The following is a 19,932-nucleotide window of genomic DNA, read 5'->3' on the forward strand; positions in this document are numbered from 1 at the left end:
CAGAGATATCATTTGCAAAGACGCTAGTCAGGATAGCCTTCAACTAAGTCAGTAGCCACGACATAGCCAGGCGCCACATACAGTTTATGCAATGACAATTGATCTATATGTGTGAAGCAATTATAATTGTAAAAAAGTATTTGCAGCTCAGTCTATAACTGCACTTGTAAATATTATTGGACAAAGTCAAGATCGATGTTCACCACTGATGCTGAATTAAAGCTAAGTATTTAATTGTATTCCTGTCTACCAACTTTCTAATCATCTGAGATTTCCAACTACATCCCATCAAGTACATTGATCCTCACGTCAACCTACGTGATCAACGCGTGCAATTAATGGCCACACCTCGTGATAACACTAAGACTCAAACTGCGTGACTCAGCCGGGTCACCATTTTTCCATGAGGCCCATAGTTCCGCCTCATACATAAGTCTGCGTAGAGATCTCAGTGCTAACAGACCAGCAACACTACATGAAATAACAGTAGATACCAATGTGGGACGTACAGCGAACGTATCCGAACGGACCGATGTGGGCGAGCGGTTCTAGGCGCTTCAGTCTGGAACCGCGCGACCGCTACGGTCGCAGGTTCGAATCCTGCCTCGGGCATGGATGTGTGTGATGTCCTTAGGTTAGTTAGGTTTAAGTAGTTCTAAGTTCTAGGGGACTGATGACCTCAGATGTTAAGTCTTATAGTGCTCAGAGCCATTTGAACCATGGATGTGTGTGATGTGCTTAGGTTATTCGGTTTAAGTAGTTCTAAGTCTAGAGGACTGATGACCTCAGATCTTAAGTCCCATATTGCTTAGAGCCATTTTTGAACGTATCCGTTGGGACAGTGCGACGAAGTTTTGCATTAATGAGCTACGGCAACAGACAACCGACGCGAATGTCTTTGTGAACAGCATGATATCGCCTGCACCACCTCTCCCGGGCTCGTGACTACATCGGTTGAACCTAGACGACTGGAAAAACTGTGGACTAATCAGATGAATCCGATTTCAGTTGGTAATAGCTGGCGGTACAGTTCGAGTGTGGTGCAGACCCCTTGCAGCCACGATACCAAGTTGTCAACAAGGTACTGTACAAGCTGGTGTTGGCTGCTCCATAATGGCGTGGGATGTGTTTACATGGAATGGACAGGGTCCTTTGGTCAAACTAAACCGCTCACTGAGAGGAAGTAATTATGTTCAGCTACCTGGAGATCATTTGCATTCATGGACTTGTTCCCAAACAACGAAGTCACTGGGCAGGAATTGTTTTCGACTGGTTTGACGAACATTCTGGACAATTCAAGCAGATGAATCCGATTTCAGTTGGTAATAGCTGGCGGTAGAGTTTGCTACTCAGGTTGCCCGACAGGAGACCCATCGGACATAATTGATAGGTAAGTTCATGTACAAAATCCTGCACCAGCAATACTTTCGCAATTGTAGACAGCTATAGAGGCAGCATAGCTCAATATTTCTGCAGGGGACTTCCAACGACTTGTTGCGTCCAAGCCACGACGAAATTCTGCATTACATTGGGCAAAAGGAGGTCCGAAACGATATTAGGAGATATCCTATGACTTTTGTCAGCTCAGTGAATAATCTCACATAAAGCTGGGTTCATACATGTAACTAATGTGATGCTACAGCTGTAGACGCACCGAGACCTAACGTTCTATCGGGTCGCCACAAATTCTACGTATCTGCACAGCTTTCAACATGGCCTCAACTGAAATCATATGGGCGGGTGTCAATGATATCGTGTAGGTTATAGCATTAGAACGGTAACAAGAGTTACACACAAGGAAGATGAAACCCAGATGTTGGACATGGAAATAAATGCCGCACAGGGCTATATCCGCGACCAAAAACGTATCAGAAATAACACTCGAATACGAAAATGATGTCTGCTATAGCAAACGAACCAACAGCTCCCATGTAAATATCATCTGCAGAGACGCCTCTTTTTCAAGATTTTGAATCTTATTGTGTTCGTTTTTTAGTTTAATAGCTGCCTTATCAAACTCAGGACTATTTCCCGCACACAATCACAAATTTATTCAGTGCTCGACCTCACAAATCACTAGTGTATACGCCTCGTTTTTTTCGTTACGTATTAAGTTTATTTATTTATTCATCCAGAAACCTTTGAGGATTGTGGGATACATCATTGGTTTGCGAATATACACATTACTTTCCCACCGAAAATTAAACATAGATTGTTCTTGTTCCAGAAGCTGCGAAAGTGTACCTGCTGACGACTGTTTTGACTTTTTCAATAATAAAATTGAAAACATACGCTACTGAAATCGAATGGAGTACAGCAGCGATCACTGCACGATAACTGTCCCAGAATGCTCGTGTTTCAGAATACAGCCACCAGGCAGCAGTAGTGGAATGAAAGTGGCGTAACAAAGTACAATCGATTTCAATTTCATGTGCCATGACAAAAGTTGCGTCTCGTTGTGCCACTGAAGTCTGGGAGTTAGCTGCAATATACCACTAGCTGTGACGACACTTGCTGCATGTATGAACCTGGCTTAAGAGTATTATGTTTATGAATCCATGGCCCTTACTCACTGTTATGCATGAGAAAGTGATGTATCTGCAGAAGTTTTTCAGTGTTATTTACTTGACATGCTCATTGTTATTAGGGACTATCACAGTGGTAGGGAGTTGGAGTTCTGATGTGCCGAGGATGTGCAGGTTCATGAACCACACAGTTTAACACTCTTTCTTTGTTGACAAAATAGATAGTTGCAATAATGGCAAAAAGCTAAGCTTTGAAGTAAATAATTACATATTCCAAGCCTCAATTGATTCAGGTGCGAGCTGGTCATTCATCATCTGACCTGTGTATACACACCTTTATTGATTTTTATTTATGTATTTGTTTTGCTCCTTTGAATCATACATTGTACAGAAATGCACATCATGATATAGGATAGGTCGTTTGATACAAATTAGGGTAGACTGGGGCAATATAGTAGTTCTAACATTTCAAAGTGTGTAGTAGTCTGTAAGGTTAGGTATCAGCCATCTTGTCTCTCTGGGGTAATGCCAACATGCCACTACGGGGCAATATCGACAGGGTGTCGGTATTTCCCCATCTGTCCTAATATTTTATAGGCCTATGGGGGATTGTTAATGCCTAAAAGTTTGTTGTTATTGTATTCCAGATGGTGAGATCAAGAAAACGGACGACTGAGAGGGGTAAACGGGATGAAAAAACTCTTAAATGGGCAGTTGAGCTAGTTGAAAGTGGTGGATCAGTAAAGAGCGTCGCCGCGGAATTAGAAATTCCCAGAAATACGCTACATGATCGCTTAAAAGCAAAATCAGCAGCCAAACCAGCGTTGGGAAGAAAAGCCTATTTTACACCCAAACAGGAAGCTATGCTACCTGATCATATAAAGCAATTTTCAAACCAGTTCTATGGTATCACATTAACAGACCTTGCAGAAAACTTAAATATTAAGCACAGCTTTAACAAAGGAACAAAAATGGCAGATAAGGACTGGGCGGCCGGTTTCCGGAAAAGGAAGCCAACCAAAGGCAGCCTTCTGCAACAAGCCTTAACCGAATTCTGCCTGTTAATAAATCTGAAGTTGATTTATTATTTTCAAACTTGGATAAAGTATATCAAAAACATCAATTTAAGGCCACAAGAGTAGTCAATATGGATGAAACTGGGGTATCAACAGTTCAAAAGCCAGGAAAGGTTTTAGCCCCTAAATGCCAACATCAGGTAGGCTCTGCGACAAGTTAGGGACGAGAGGGGAATATTACGGTGGTCTGCGCTGTAAGTGCTTCTGGGTTTTACATCCCACCCATGTCCATCCATCCCCAGAAATGGATGTCTCCTCAGGTGGAAAAAGGACGGCCAGCTGGGGCTGTATATAGATGTTCACATAACAGATTGTCAAACGAAGATCTTTTCAATGATTGGCTTAAGCACTTCAAAGAGAACGCCAAATCAACCAAGGAAGATCCCGTGTTATTAATTACGGACAACCACGGAATTCACATCTCTCTAGATAGCTATGAGTTTTGTAGAGCTAATTATATTCATGAGGTTTCTATACCACCACATACATCACACAAATTGCAGCCTTTAGATTTGGCTTCTTACGGTCCTCTCAAGAAGGCATTCAACATTCAGTGTGACAGGTTCTTAAGGTCTAATCGTTTCGAAAAGATATCAGTTTATGATATTGCCTCGATCTTCAATGAAGCTTACATGAACGTCGCAACCATGGAGAAGGGCGTAACAGGATTTGGTGCAGCAGGGATCTTCCTGTACAAAACAGATAAGTTCAGTGATTTGGATTTTATCTCTGAGAACAGAATCCAAACTCCGGTCATCATTGACCCAGAGAATGTTGACGAACCAACGAATGGCAATGGTGTTCACAATGGGAATAATGCAGTCACTGTGGAGCCTGCAAACACAAATTAGTCAAGGGCTGAAAATTCACAGCTTTCCTGTAAAACCATTAACTTGAATTTGACTGTACCTTACGCTAATCCAGTAGCTTGCTCCTCAAGGTCGGATCCTGGAACAACACCTTCTTCAAAAACCTATCAGGATACAACTCACTTCAGAGAAGCCTTAGAAGCTGTATCCCCTATGGAACAACAGCAACAACAACCTCACGATGGTGTCAAACAAAAAGGTGACAGGAAGCAACGTTCCATTATTATGCATTGGAGGAAGCACAGAAGATAAGAGTCATTAAAAATATGAAAGCTATGCGTAGATTAGAAAAGGTAATTGATGACACAGAGATTGTTCCAAAACTTAAACTTAAGCTTTTGAAGAAGTCAGGTCAAGTCGAGGGTAAACCCAAAATAAAATCAAGCACTACCAAATGCAAGGGCACATACAAAGGCAAAAAAAGAAGGAAAGGTGCAGCAGACAGATTTCTTTTGAGGAAACGTCTTCTGAAGAAGAAGTTATGAAGCGACAGTGAAATGGACGACGGAATAGACATATTTTCCAAAGACAGTGAAATGTGTTTGGTCTGTGGGGAATATGGCATTAAAACTGAACTGTGGTATCGGTGTGTATTTTGTGGGAAGTGGACACACGCAAACTGTAGCGGCTATGGTTCTCCTGAAAACTACATTTGTGACTTTTTCTCTACTGCTTAAAATGATTTGTTTTCTTTTTAGACTTATTTGTTATATTTCTTTATCTTTAGTCATGACGTACTATTATAAGTATCATACATAACTTTGTAACAATATACTTTTTATTGATATACATTTATGTTATTATTTCTCACTAAAGTCGGCATTACCCCAAAGTGGTATCGAAATTGCCTCGGCGACCGAAATACCGACATCCAGTAGACATTGCTATATACACGTTTTTCACTTTATAAATGTAATTAGTTTAACAAAACTATATTTTTAATGAAAGCAGAAATCCCCAACTAAACTTTAGGTACCTCAATAAAAAACGTAACAAAATCAGTGAAAATTTAAAAATTAAAAATGCAATGTTTCGGCATTGACCCGGTCTACCCTAGGCATTTATAAAAATGGTTCAAATGGCTTTGAGCACTATGGGACTTAACATCTGTGGTCATCAGTCCCCTAAAACTTAGAACTACTTAAACCTAACTAACCTAAGGACATCACACACTTCCATGCCCGAAGCAGGATTCGAACCTGCGACCGTAGTGGTCGCGCGGTTCCAGACTGAAGAGCCTAGAACTGCTCGGTCACAACGGCTGGTTAGGCTTTTATAAGAAGAGGTGCACGTCTATGCATCTATAAAATGATTACATATTTATATCACATGTGTAATGTACTTAGGTCTTATATTTATTCTGTACCAGACTTTAGCATTTATACCAATAAAACTTACATTCAGTTATGTTACGTAAGATCAATAGGTTGGGATCCATTATGTGTTTCTGTTGAGCAGTTCCTTATACCAGGTGTACCGGTATGAAATAAGCGTTAAGATACAAATGTGTCGAAAGGAAACATTTGTTGTGAACGAGCCATAAGTTTTTTTTTTTTTTTTTTTTTTTTTGTTTGGTAGGTATGACATCTGTCAAAGATGTTTAGTATACATCAAGTCATGGAAAAACAACATCATGATTTCATCGTGTTAACAACGTCGAATTTTGTACCAGAAAGTGATGATTTGCGGAAAGCCTTAATTTTTTGTTTTCATTTGAAAAAAAACTGTTGCAGATTCACGTCGAATGCTTGTCGAGGCATAAGGTGGTCATCATGCAAAAGATGGTTTCAACGGTTCGGAAATAATGATTTTGATGTAAGAAATGAAGATCGTGCAAGACCACCAAAAAAGTTCGAAGACGCCGAATTGCAAGCAATATTGGATGAAGATTATACTTTGAGTAAAAAAAAAAAAAAAAAAAAACTTAAACATTAGTGTCATGCAATATTTTGTGTAATGTATATCTTGTTGGGCACTGTTATTAACCTGACACATTCCATATCATTACGAAGTTTCGTATTCATGATCTATGGAACAAGTATTAATGTAATCTAATCTAACCTTGGAAAGCTATGGGAAAGATCCAAAAGTGTGGAAAATGGGTGCCACATGAATTGAATGAAAGACAGATGGAAAACCGAAAAACCATTTGTCAAATTTTGCTTCAAAGACATTAAAAGAAAATCAATTTTGTATCGAATTGTTGCTGGCGATGAAAAATGGGTTTATTTTACGAATCCTAAACGTGAAAAATCATGGATTAATCTGGGACAACCATCAACATCGACTACAAAACCAGATCGATTCGGCAAGAAGACAATGCTCAGTGTTTGGTGGGGTCAGAAAGGTGTGGTGTACCATGAGCTTTCAAAACATGGTGAAACTGTGAATACTAATCGTTACAGACAACAAATGATCAATTTGAACTATGCATTGATCGAAAAAAGACCAGAATGGGCCAGAAGACATGGCAGAGTAATTTTTTTACACGACAATGCACCTGCATACAAATCAAAACTGGTTCAGGATACAATCAAAACACTTGGCTGGGAGCTGCTACCCCACCCGCCGTATTCACCAAATTTGGCCCTTCCGACTACCATTTGTTTATATCAATGGGACGTGCATTGGCTGAGGAACACTTCGATTCCTACGAAGAAGTCGAAAATTGGGTGTCTGATTGGTTTGCTTCAAAAGACGAACATTTCTATTGGGGTGGTGTCCACAAATTGCCAGAAAGGTGATCAAAATGTATAGAAAGCAATGGTCAGTACTTTGAATAAAATGTTTTTACTTTTCAATTCAAAATTAGTATTTCATTCTCACAAAAAAACGCTCATTTCATACCGGTACACCTGGTAGCAGGTTGTTGTCGAGGAATTCCTGTATGCACGATTTGTGTCTATACCTATACTCTGCAAACGAGTATGAAGATCATGGCAGAGGGTAAGTCCCTTCATGTGGATCGTGGGAAGAATGATTGCTTAAATGTCTCTGTGCGTGCTGTAGTTACTCTAGTCTTGTCTTTGTGATCCCTATGGCAGCGATACGTAAGGGCTTGTTAATATATTCCTAGATTCATCACTTGAATTTATTTTTAGAATGACAGCACTGCCCTACGGACGACTGCCTTACGGAATTGATGGCATTTCCAGCAAAGTACTTAAAGCTTGTTCCCCACAGATAAGTAGGATTCTCAGCCACGTATGTAATAGCTCTTTGGAGCAGGGTGTTTTCCCTGATAGACTGAAATATGCCATTGTAAAACCATTGCATAAAAAGGAGGATACGTCGGATGTCAACAACTACTGCCCAATCTCTCTTCTGACAGCTCTATCAAAAATTTTTGAGAAAGTAATGTATTCAAGAGTAGCCTCCCATATTTGTAAAAATAAAGTACTAACAAAATGTCAGTTTGGTTTTCAGAAAGGATTTTCAACAGAAAATGCTATATATGCTTTCACTGATCAAATATTAAATGCTCTGAATAACTGGACATCACCCATTGGTATTTTTTGTGATCTCTCAAAGGCCTTTGATTGTGTAAATCATGGAATTCTTTTAGATAAGCTAAATCATTATGGTTTGAGTGGGGCAGTGCACAAATGGTTTAATTCATACTTAACTGGAAGAATGCAGAAAGTTGAAATAAGTGGTTCGTGTAATGTTAAAACAACAGCTGATTCCTCAAACTGGGGTGCTATCAAGCACGGGGTCCCACAGGGTTCGGTCTTAGGTCCTTTACTGTTCTTGATATACATTAATGACTTACCATTCCACATTGATGAAGATGCAAAGTTAGTTCTTTTTGCTGATGATACAAGTATAGTAATAACATCCAAAAACCAAGAACTAAGTGACGTAATTGTAAATGATGTTTTTCACAAAATTATTAAGTGGTTCTCAGCAAACGGACTCTCTTTAAATTTTGATAAAACACAGTATATACAGTTCCGTACAGTAAATGGCACAAATCCAGTAATAAATATAGAATTTGAACAGAAGTCTGTAGCTAAGGTAGAATTTTCAAAATTTTTAGGTGTGTCCATTGATGAGAGGTTAAACTGGAAGCACCACATTGATGGTCTGCTGAAACGTCTGAGTTCAGCTACGTATGCTATTAGGGTTATTGCAAATTTTGGTGATAAGAATCTCAGTAAATTAGCTTACTATGCCTACTTTCATTCACTGCTTTCGTATGGCATCACATTCTGGGGTAATTTATCGTTGAGTAGAAAAGTATTCATTGCACAAAAACGTGTAATCAGAATAATTGCTGGAGCCCACCCACGGTCATCCTGCAGACATCTATTTAAGGATCTAGGGATCCTCACAGTAACCTCACAGTATATATATTCCCTTATGAAATTTGTTGATAATAATCAAATGGTTCAAATGGCTCTGAGCACTATGGGACTCAACTGCTGTGGTCATCAGTCCCCTAGAACTTAGAACTACTTAAACCTAACTAACCTAAGGACATCACACACATCCATGCCCGAGGCAGGATTCGAACCTGCGACCGTAGCAGCCGCACGGTTCCGGACTGCGCGCCTAGAACCGCGAGACCACTGCGGCCGGCTGATAATAATCCAACCCAATTCAAAAGTAATAGCAGTGTGCATACCTATAACACCAGGAGAAAGGATGATCTTCACTTTGCAGGGTTAAATCTGACTTTGGCACAGAAAGGGGTAAATTATGCTGCTACAAAAGTCTTTGGGCACCTACCAAACAGCATCAAAAGCCTGACAGATAGCCAACTAACATTTAAAAATAAATTAAAAGAATTTCTAGATGACAACTCCTTCTACTCATTGGCTGAATTTTTAGATATAAACTAAGTAAATCATCATGATCGATGATTTCGGAATCCATGGTGGTTAGCATGGAGGAGGTCATTCTGCTTGAGGTATCCATCATATTTGAGCTCAGAATATGTTCTAAGATTCTATAAAAAAATGTATGTCAAAGACATTGTACGGCAGTTTTGTGAACCGTTTCTGCCACCCTCCCCATAAATGGACGTGACCTGTACTTTTCTCCAAATTACTGGGCAAAGTGTTTTGTTCGGCAGAGGCTAACTCAGACGAAAATTCAGTATAAAATCTAACAGGAATTCCATCAGATCCTGGAGCTTTGTCCAATTTTAGTGGTTTCGGTCGTTTCTCATGTTTTCAATGGTATGAATTGAACCGCGAAAATTCGCCTGAGTTTTTCTTTGCAAAGGAACATTTGAAAACAAATTTAAGCATTTCTGCTTTTGCTTTGCTGCCCTCAGTTTTGATTCCTGTGAAGTTGGAGCCACTTACAGCCTGTGCATATGGTCAGAGTTTCTTTGAGTTACGTGAAAGATCTTTCGAAAGTGTTCCGCTAGGGCATCAGTAGTCATTAAAGGCTTTATCCATTGCTCTCATGACAGCCAAATGTGTTTCATTTGGCATTTCTCTATCAATAGGTCTGTGCATTATTTTGCACCTATTATGCTGTGTTCCCTGTTCTAGAAGTTTCTTCACCACAGATACTTCTAACCATCACAACTGTTCTACTGGTTGTATATCTATACAGTACCAGGTCAGAAATTCTTTTAAACACGTTGCACATCATTATGAAGTGTCGTATTCATGATCTATGGGACAAGTATTAATCTAATCTAATCTCTACTTGAGCCATAGTTATGTCTAGAAGCTCCCATCCTGAACTAAAAGTTTCAACTTCCCCATAGAGACATAACACTACCGCTTCTTTATCTGATTCACAAAACATGTAAATCTTCCTACTAGTTCTAGTTACCCTTCGTACTTTGTTCATCATCGTTGCTACATCTGCCTCATGATCACTGATAGATTCGATATGGTCATCCTGAAACAGGTTAAGTCTGTTTATTGGCATTAGATATAATGTATTTCCATCATGTGTGGGGTTTGGGACCTTGTGTTAAGGCATTCAGTAATATTTCACAGTATATCTTGTCACATCCACAACAAACAAAACTGTAATTATCTCAATTGAATCATTTTTTTTCTCAAAGAGAATCACTCATGATTGATAAATTATTCAGGAGAAAGAAAAAACATTCCACATCATTTGTTTCATAATTTGTTTCTTCTCGTCATGTGAAACAATTCATTTTTTGGACTATGTGAAACTAATATTAATAATATTTTTCTGCTCACCGTTTAGAGAAAATGTTGAGCCACAGACAGGTACAGAGAAAAGACGGATATACATTTAAAGTTTTGGCCAAAATACCTTCTTCTGAAGTAGAAAAGGCACACATAATCATACAAGCACAATTCACACACGCACATGACCACTGTCTCTGGCCGCTGTGGCCTGCTGTCTATTTCTGTTTACTTTTCTGTACCTAGTGTTATGTGAACTTCAAACTCTGGTACTTTGTTATGAATGACTTGGCAGTTAACCACCAGGATCTTAGTACTCTCACCTGTGGGGGCGGGGTGGGGGTGGGGTTGGGGGGGGGGAGGGGGGGGGGGGAGGGATAAGAGTGTAAAGTTAAAACGGGCTACAGATCAGCATTCACACAGACTGTTGTTACTTTGATATTACATACTACTCCATGTTGCATCACAGCATCAACTCCACCAACATCTTGTACTTCGTGCACTATCAGTTAGTAGGGTTTATTGATGCAAGACAATGATATGTATTAATATTATAGTACATTGTAGTTAAACATAGAGTTTTAATCGACATCATGAGGAAACTTAATGATATGTTACAGTGTCTGTGGCCTGCTCTCTACATAATTTTCCTCTTTTGTAGGGGATGATGGTGGAGGAGGTGAAGGTGATGAAGATGATGAAAAACTACCATCATGTGGAGATTACATTATGCATTTTCTCACTCTCTTCTGGAAGCTATTATTTGCCTTTGTTCCACCAACAGGTAAATCCTCCCATTTCTCCAAGTATTTCGTCTTGGTATCGATATTTTTAAGACAAAGCATTTAACAGTTTTTTTAGTTAATATCTTAATTATGAAGTTCAACTTATATTTGAAATGAAGAAAATAACTAGCAAAATTCTATACATCCAAATAACTAGACAATATTTTGATCCAATCAGGTTTTTAACATGATTTGATGAAAGATTATTAATTACTGGCAATAACAGTGTTATTAGATATTATTTGTCTTGTCATTGTTATTAATTACAATTATTTAACAGTGCTGTTAATGCTAGTAATAATAACACAGCTCACTTAAATATTTTTATTACTACTGTCATTCAAATAACCAATTTTGTAGGAGCCTGATTTTTGTCCCTATAGTATATGAATTTATGTTTGTATTTTTGTTTCTACATTGCATTTTAGCTATAATGTTGTTTTCTAGTTTCCTAATGCTGGAATGGGGAAACAGAAGTGCAGTGCTGGCAAATTCAGCAGTTAACATGATTTTCCTTGTTTTAAGCAAATTTTTTGAGCTGAGCCCATTCTATGGCACAAGTTATTGGCTGTATTTGTAAATGCACGTGCAATATACTTTGTCTGATTTACAGTGTTTTCTATTAATGATACATTTAATCATTTTCAGGCATTAGGTTCTCTAGAATGTATATGGGAGTCACTCTGGAAATCAGGAGCATAGTAACGCATTTTCCTCCTTTCCAAATACTTAAAACATTTTCAAAACATAGCTTTCCTTTAAGTTGCAAGTACTGGCACAACTATTTAAATCTGTACAAATGTGTATTTGGAAAATTGTTTGATGACAGCTCTTACGCAAATGGTGCTGTGAACTCAATGCAACAGCCATAAATAATTTCATTGGTGTATTTGTAGGAAAAAGCTGTCATATGGAACCATATTTGGGTTGTGTGGTGATGTGAAAGTCTCTGCATTCATGTTTTCACTGTCCTTTGGTTGGTTGGTTCTTCATATGTGTCTGTATCCCACAAGCCACTTACAGAGTGCAACAAAGGGTACTTTAGATACTTCTGTGATTTCCCTGTTTCCTGTTTCATTCACAAATGATTTGTAGGAAGCACAAATAATCTCAATAAGTCTTCATACAGGCTCTAACTGCTAGGATTTTTCCATCATAGTCATTTTGTTGTATTTAGATGTAAACAGTAATATATTGCTTAATTTTCTTTGAAACATACAACTTTTAAATGTTAACAGTAAGCTTTTCTGTAATGCACAATGCCTCTCTTGTAGTGACTGCCATCGGATTTTATTAAGCACCAGTGTTGTGTTTTGGCTCTTGCTAAACAACTTGTGACAAAACATTCACTTTCTCTTTGAAACCTTTCTATGTCTTTCACAAATCTGTAACTACCGAATCACAAGTTGTCTTTTCTAATCATCATAATCTTGCTAGGCACATACATTTCCAAACTTACTGTCAGCACTAAACAATGATATTTCACATTTTCATAGCAGAGGTGATATTTGATGTTGACTGCTCAGATAATCTGCAGTCTGATTCTTGTTGTACTTGTTAGCAAATATAAGAAAGAAAGAAAATCTGCATCTACTATTACATCAATACTCAGCAAGTCTCCTGAAAGGGTGTGGTGGAGGGATTTCCCTACATTGATTGAGACATGTAGTAATTGCTGAAGACACACACTGTTCCTTCCCCATGCTTTTTCTATCCACACTTGAGCTCTGTTTCTAAGATCCTTGTTGTTGATGAGGTACCAAACTTTAATTTTGATTCCTTTTATTCTGAACAAAAAAAGAAATAGTATTCTTTGGTGTTATCTGTTATTGTCTGCTCCCGTAACTGAGTGGTCTGTGACGCTGATTGCCATGTGGTGGACCCAGGTTCTACACTCTACACTGCTAGGGATTTTTGCTTGTTGGAAGGATTGGTACAGGGATCACTCAGCCTCATGAGACAAACTGAGAAGCTACTTTATCTGTTAATTGTAGTTCCAAGAACAAAAAATCAGTTGATGATTGAGATAGCTGTGTGCTGACCACATACCCTTCCACATCACATCTGTTGACACCATTGGCAGACATGACACAGCAGTTAGTAGGACCCAATTGGCATGTCTAGTGCCACAATGTGAAACTTTGCCTTATCTTACCTATTCTCTGGTCTTGGGTATTACAAAATGACACTGATGCACAGTGAAACCCAGTAAAAAAAGAATTAAAAGTTTCAAGCCTCTGAATACAACAAGTAAATATGGAAATAGAAATCCTTCTACTACTTCTACCAGTTCCAATAGTTCCAGTGTTGAAACTTGCTATAATATATTATGTTGGATGCTATGAATCTGTGATTTCCTTTGAAGTATAACAATGGATCCAAAATTTTGAGTGGTTCTCATATTGTCATTTCAGTTGAAGCATAGACATCTCAGCTACACAGTTTTTAAAATACTCATTCTTTTCCAGGACACACTGTTGGTAAACTTATCATAATAAGTATATATATTTAACAGTAAACAACCCATTCTTAAATCTTTTTTTAGAATGCCAGTTTCTCTTGTGAAAATTATTCTGGGGCTTTACAGTAACATTAATTACCACTTTGTATTCACAATTTTTTTTTTCACTTCAAAATTTTAATGAAATTTTTAGAAAATACCTGCATTAGCTTACCATCTAGGAGTATTAATGGAGCAAGTGTTTGAAATGTAGCTACTGTAAATGCTAACATGTATTTTGGGAGATAACATCCATGCTGTTATTTCCAAAAGTAAGCAATAGCATTATATCAAAAGAAAATCACATCGTGCCACCAGTCTCACTGCAGCAACAACTTATTTGACTTATGGTATTGCAGTCAGTTTTTTGATGACAAGCAGCACAGTGAGAGAATGAAATGCTTATGTTTTCGTGCACAACTGCTGTACAGGGTGAGAGTAGAACTGAGTTGATGTGAACCATACCTGATGTGACAAGACAGTGACGCTTCTCCTACCTGATGAGATTTGCAGGACATGAAGACTGAATTAATTAATCAATGCCCTAGTTCTCAGATTTCACTGAAACCAAGTCAAAAGCTTTCTCGGAACCTACTGACTTCAAGTAAACTGGTAATATATATTCATTGTCCTTGGTTGATTGTGCTTTACCACTTATAAAGCGAACTTGTTCCTATACCCATGATTATGATTGTCTGTATCGTTAGTGATAATTTTAATGATTTCTCCTATATCAAAGAAAAGTAAAACAACTGTAGCATAGTTGCAGTTTTGGGAATTGTATGTCTTCACAGACATACTGTGAATAATTTTACATGTATCTTTTGTATTATTTCCCCTCTAGCTTTAGTAATTTCAATTGAAAAAAATGCTCATCTACAGGCACCTTTCCCTTTTTCATAGCTCATTTGGCATTAACACCAGAATGTCATACACCTCATCTGATATAATTTTCAGAATGTCATTATTTTCATGATCTACTAGCTGTATTTCTTGTTTATCTCTTGAGCTATACAAACTTAAAAAAACATCTTGGCAATGTATGGAAAATTTTCTCTGTTGTTAGTTATTGTGCTACCTAAACCCTCCTGTTTCATCTTACTTATACTTTTTGCAGTTCTTTGTCTTACCAAGTTTTTATCATTTTTGTTTTAGTTGTATATGTCCATAAGTTACTACATTCTTCTGCACATTATTTGTAACTGGCCATTTTGCTTTGTTAATTAAGCATGACTACAAATATCTTGAGAGAAATTAAACATTGTTATTGTGGCAAAAAATAATCAAATAAATATAAAATTATGAGACAGATTTGCTAACCAGTAGGTGTCCTTGCCTTCAGGAAGAAAAATTTCAGTAGCTCTGATATACAAAAAAAAACATACACATGCTATGCTATTGTTTAGCTATCCTAGCTATGGGATTAATAGCACTTTCCTTGGGGAAGAGAGAGGGATAGGTTGGGAAAGATTAAAGTGCATGCAATTTTATGCCTTTGGCAGTACTGAAATTCACCTCCAGAGCTTAAGTACCTTCTAATCTAAAACTGTATTTTTCTGAAACACATCATTGTACATTAGGGGTATTTAATTAAATGTTATTCCTTAACTTTTAATATATATCTGAAATATATGTTGTGTTACTTAAGTAATTTTAGTAAACTGTATGCCTCAAAGTTAACAAGTTTATTCCAGGACATACACAAAATACAGCCATTCCAGGCATCTTCTGTAAAATATATTATTAACACAAATTAGGACTGCTTTTAGTATAGTCACCTAGATAATTAAAGTGATTACTGCTGGATTGCTTTTTATAAGTAGGGAAGAGTGGGAACAGTGAGATGCAAACATTGAAATATAAATTACACTTTTACAAAAATCTTTATTGCTGTACCACCTTATGGTAACCACATATACTGTGCTTAAGTGTGTTAAAAGTGGTACAATAATATTTTAATGTATTGTCTTTCCTTTCAAAAGAGTTAATCATGAAAGTATCTCACTGTACCCATGAATTTTTAATGGTGGGTATAGTGAGATAGTGCGTCAAATTCTAACAAACATCGTAAGAAACAAAGTTGATCTCAAATGAAACAGCAGATTGTTGTCTTTTTGTCTTGATATGTATTGTAGTAAGGTTAGGCAATAACATTTTTTATGCACTTTGTGTCAATGAATGAAATATCTGGAACTACAGGCATCACAAATTTGTTTTCTAGTTTCAAACTTTTCCTAAGAAATGTAACTTCGCATTAGGATGGCTCTCTTACAATGGAAAGAATTTTTCCCACATAATATATATTCTTTTTGGCCACAAACTCTACTAAAACAAAGTCACCCACTTTGGGTGAGTGCTTTAAGTTTTCAATGTTAACCATTTCCGTTTCTGGAATCAGTCGTGTCTGATCAAAGGTCTCATCATTTGAAGAATCTTGCAAAATTAATTCACTTTCGTCAGCATCAGTTTCATCAACTAGGAATAAAGCTTGCTTTGATTTATGTCCCTTAATGTCTTTTTGTTTCCTTTTCATTCGTAGTTCATTCGTTTCTGGTGTGTGTGTCACAATCATTGTTCTTCCTTTAGGCCATCGGTGACTGCAACTTTTTCTTGGCTTTGCATTTGGGAAACCTCGTATGTCTTCTGGAGAGAGATAAGACATTGGTGCAGATTTTCCATGTGATTGTGAAGAACTGTATGCTATGGACTGTGCTTCACTTTCATCATAAGATGGGTGTCCCACAACAGTTTCAGGTTTAAGATCTTTTTCAGGTGATATGTGTGTTTCCGGGCTTTCATTTAGATGTCTGTCAGTAACAGAGAATGGAAGAAAATCATTCTCATTGAGCACTTGGCGATCTAAAGGAAATATTCCTGTCTTCTTAAATCCGGCAATGATATTGACAGGAGTTATTCCTCGGGGATATGCTATCCCCACACAATAAGCAACATTGTAAATTGAAAATGGTTCACCTGGATGAGACATTATCCATGTATCTACAGCAGCATCATAAAATGTATGGAAAGGTACCATGATACTGACATCAAGAGGCTGCAGTTTATTGGTACAATGAGGTGAAATTGTCAGAATCGTTATCCCATTCTCTTTGCAGAGATCTGTTGCCTCTAGTGAGAGGTGGCTCTCATGATTATCTGTCAGTAACAAAGATGGATTTGCTTTTGAGCTGGCAGAGAATTTGATGAAGTGGTGAATGACCTTCACAAAAAATCGTAATACCATATGATCTTTAAAATTCACACGTGGAAATATCATGACCTGGGGTATGCTGTTACCGAGAGCATTTATAATACAACATGCCATAACCAGTGTTCCATGTTCTGCACTGGTTGCCTTGTTAACTTGTTCCATACCCTTTAAAGCCAAAATCTTCTGTGGCTTCTGCAACATTGTTGTTCCAGTGTCACCAAGATTGAAAATACACGATGCATCAGCAAAATTTGGATGACGTTTGATTACTTCTTCCAGTTTATCAAAGAAATTTGACCCATTAAATTTATTAAAGCCTGTAGCTCTTGATAAGCTGCATGCTTCAGGGATCCGAAGAAACAGTAGAGGGAATCGCTGTCGAAAACCTTTCATCCAGTCGATAGATGCTTTCTCACTTTCTGTCCAGGTTTTGCTTAAAAAAATGTTATTTTTAATACCTAATCTATAAGCTAAGGTATGGCAGTCATTCATATTAAGTCCATAAAACATTTTAGAGCACACAACTTGTATTCACACAAACTAAGCTCCAATTCTTTTGGAAAAATGTGCTTCACTGTATACTTGGGACACGTTTTTGAAGTGTTATCTTCATGATGTATCTTAACATATCGACTAACTGTTTGAAAGGATAAGCCTTTCAGCTTAGATGCACACCCCATGTTCATTTTATTTACAATCACCAGCATGACAGCTTCTGTCATTGAAGATTCTAAAAAACCTTCTTATTTCCTTATCAGTCTTCCTTCCCCTGGGCATTTTAAAATCCAAAGAAAAGTTTGCACACTAAAATCTACAGAAATTACTGTTTTATACAGCAAGCATGCATTGCCCATGTAGAGGCAACTTCTGCCTCCGAATGTAACAGCAACACCAAATGTAGTGGGAAGAGGTAGAAGTTACCATATTAAGACTCATCCGAGCTTCCCAAGTGATTTATTGTTTCCAACTACAGTCCCCCATCCCTCTCAATATGTGTCACTGGGTCTGGCAATGCTGAGGACGCCACTTTGCTGTCTGCAAAATGGCTGCCTCAGCGACCTATGCACGCACTGCTGTGAGTCGGTCTTGGACAGCAGCGGAGTCTGACTCAGCGCTGCTCGGTGCAAGCCACAGGCAGCCAGCTGCGTGCTTCTCACTGGTGTGGCTAAGATCGCAGCAACAACAAGTGCCCGCAATCCAGAGTCAGAATCTGCAGCCCTCATCTCGGGATGCCAGGACGACTGCCCACGGTAGTGAGCCATGCCCAACCATCCAGAAGAGCTGGCACACTTGAATGAATCTCATTACAAACTCGCACCTATTTATACATGGCTGTGCACCTCTGTTTTGCCATAAACACCACTTCGCGTCACATACTCATAACACACTAGGTAGGCCAGTGGGCCCCTTCTGCCTGTGATTTGTGACATGCAAAACTGCTATGTATACTCTTTCAGCAATTTGATGGTCCTGTGGCCTATATTCTACTTCGCAACTGTTGCTATGTGTAACTCACTGCAATCCAGCCCACACCTAGCTGTAGCTTGTGCTCAGAATATTGCACAAAACTAACTTTCCCTACCCTAAACGGTGGTGCCGCTGCATTATTCCCCTCTTCGAAAAGACCCGGTCCTCGGGTCAACCCTTAACTAGCTCTTAACTTGATTGGGTCAGCACCTATGACATATCACCTTACTATTAGAAAACTTAAATGTGGTCTAGTGCCCCTTAAAACCAGGACATGAAACAAAACATAAAAATTCCTTACTGGACGACCACTGCTCGCTCAATCCCTTATCTACTCATCTCACACCCTTGGTATCCAATCCACTGGGACTTGGACTACCCTTGATTTCCTCTTGAAATTAGCTCTCCACCTGATCAGAAAGAAAACAACACATAAAAAAGTTAAGGCTGCAATGACACTTGGCACAGAGGTGCTCAAAATGATCGTTTCTGCAAGAACAAGTGAAAAAATATCATGATAGCCTATTGGCAGGATACAGGAACTAACCTACAAATAGGACAAATCTATTGGTGGCCGAACTGGAAAGTCAATGCTTACCATTACATTTCATGTTCTGACTCATGTAACAAGTGGAATGATGTGGACAAAACCAAACTACCTTTGCAAGAACTCCCAGAAATGAGTACACCTTTTTAATGAGTGGTTCTTGACATTGTAGGTCCCCTATCATAATTATATTTTGACTATTCTGGATAATTTATTGAGATCCTATTAATGACAATAAACCCAGACCAAAGTGCTGAGACTGTGGCACATGTGTCTGTTAAAGATTGGATTTTGAAATATAGTTCACTTTCTTCTATAATTAGGGAACAAGGTTCCAATTTTATTTCTGACTTACCACAGCAAGTATGCAGGTTACTGAAGATTGACAAGCTAAGGACAAAGCCAGCTCATCTGGAGGGAGATTGTTGAGTGGAAGGATTTCACTGAACCCTAATGAAAATGATAAGTCACTATGTTGGCAGTAAGCACAATTTTGTGGGACATCTAAACACAATACATGCTCAGGACCCACAACACGAAGGTTCACACTAGCATGCACCTCAGGCATTATGGAATCATCTATGGCAGGTGAATGACCTTGCTGTTTGATTTTGTAATCTACCTCTCCCACTATTCGTTGATTACACTACTATTGTCAATGGTAAAGTCTTATTTTTTGAAAAACACAAGAGGAGTAAGATTAACAATAAACTTTTTCTTATCTTCTTTTCGTAGTTGGCTCCGGTTCTTCATGTCTAGGGGCTGATTGTTGAAGCTGAAATTTTTGACATTTTAGGTTCTCAGGGTTCCAATTGATGTAATTAATTTGA

The 19,932-nt window shown here is 38.2% G+C and overlaps 1 protein-coding gene across 4 annotated transcripts in view; it reads left to right on the plus strand.

Moving 5' to 3' along the window:
• The window catches only part of LOC126360045 (sodium/calcium exchanger 1), a 1,532,158-nt gene that overhangs the window by 1,425,068 nt on the left and 87,158 nt on the right, over positions 1-19,932 (plus strand). For all 4 annotated transcript variants that reach the window (XM_050007678.1, XM_050007679.1, XM_050007677.1 and 1 more), the window contains exon 7: positions 11,257-11,379. In XM_050007678.1, the coding sequence (XP_049863635.1) occupies positions 11,257-11,379 (123 nt within the window). The remainder of the gene's footprint in view (positions 1-11,256; positions 11,380-19,932) is intronic.

The sequence above is a fragment of the Schistocerca gregaria genome, chromosome 1, assembly GCF_023897955.1.
Source record: "Schistocerca gregaria isolate iqSchGreg1 chromosome 1, iqSchGreg1.2, whole genome shotgun sequence".
Classification (NCBI taxonomy): Eukaryota; Metazoa; Arthropoda; class Insecta; order Orthoptera; family Acrididae; genus Schistocerca; species Schistocerca gregaria.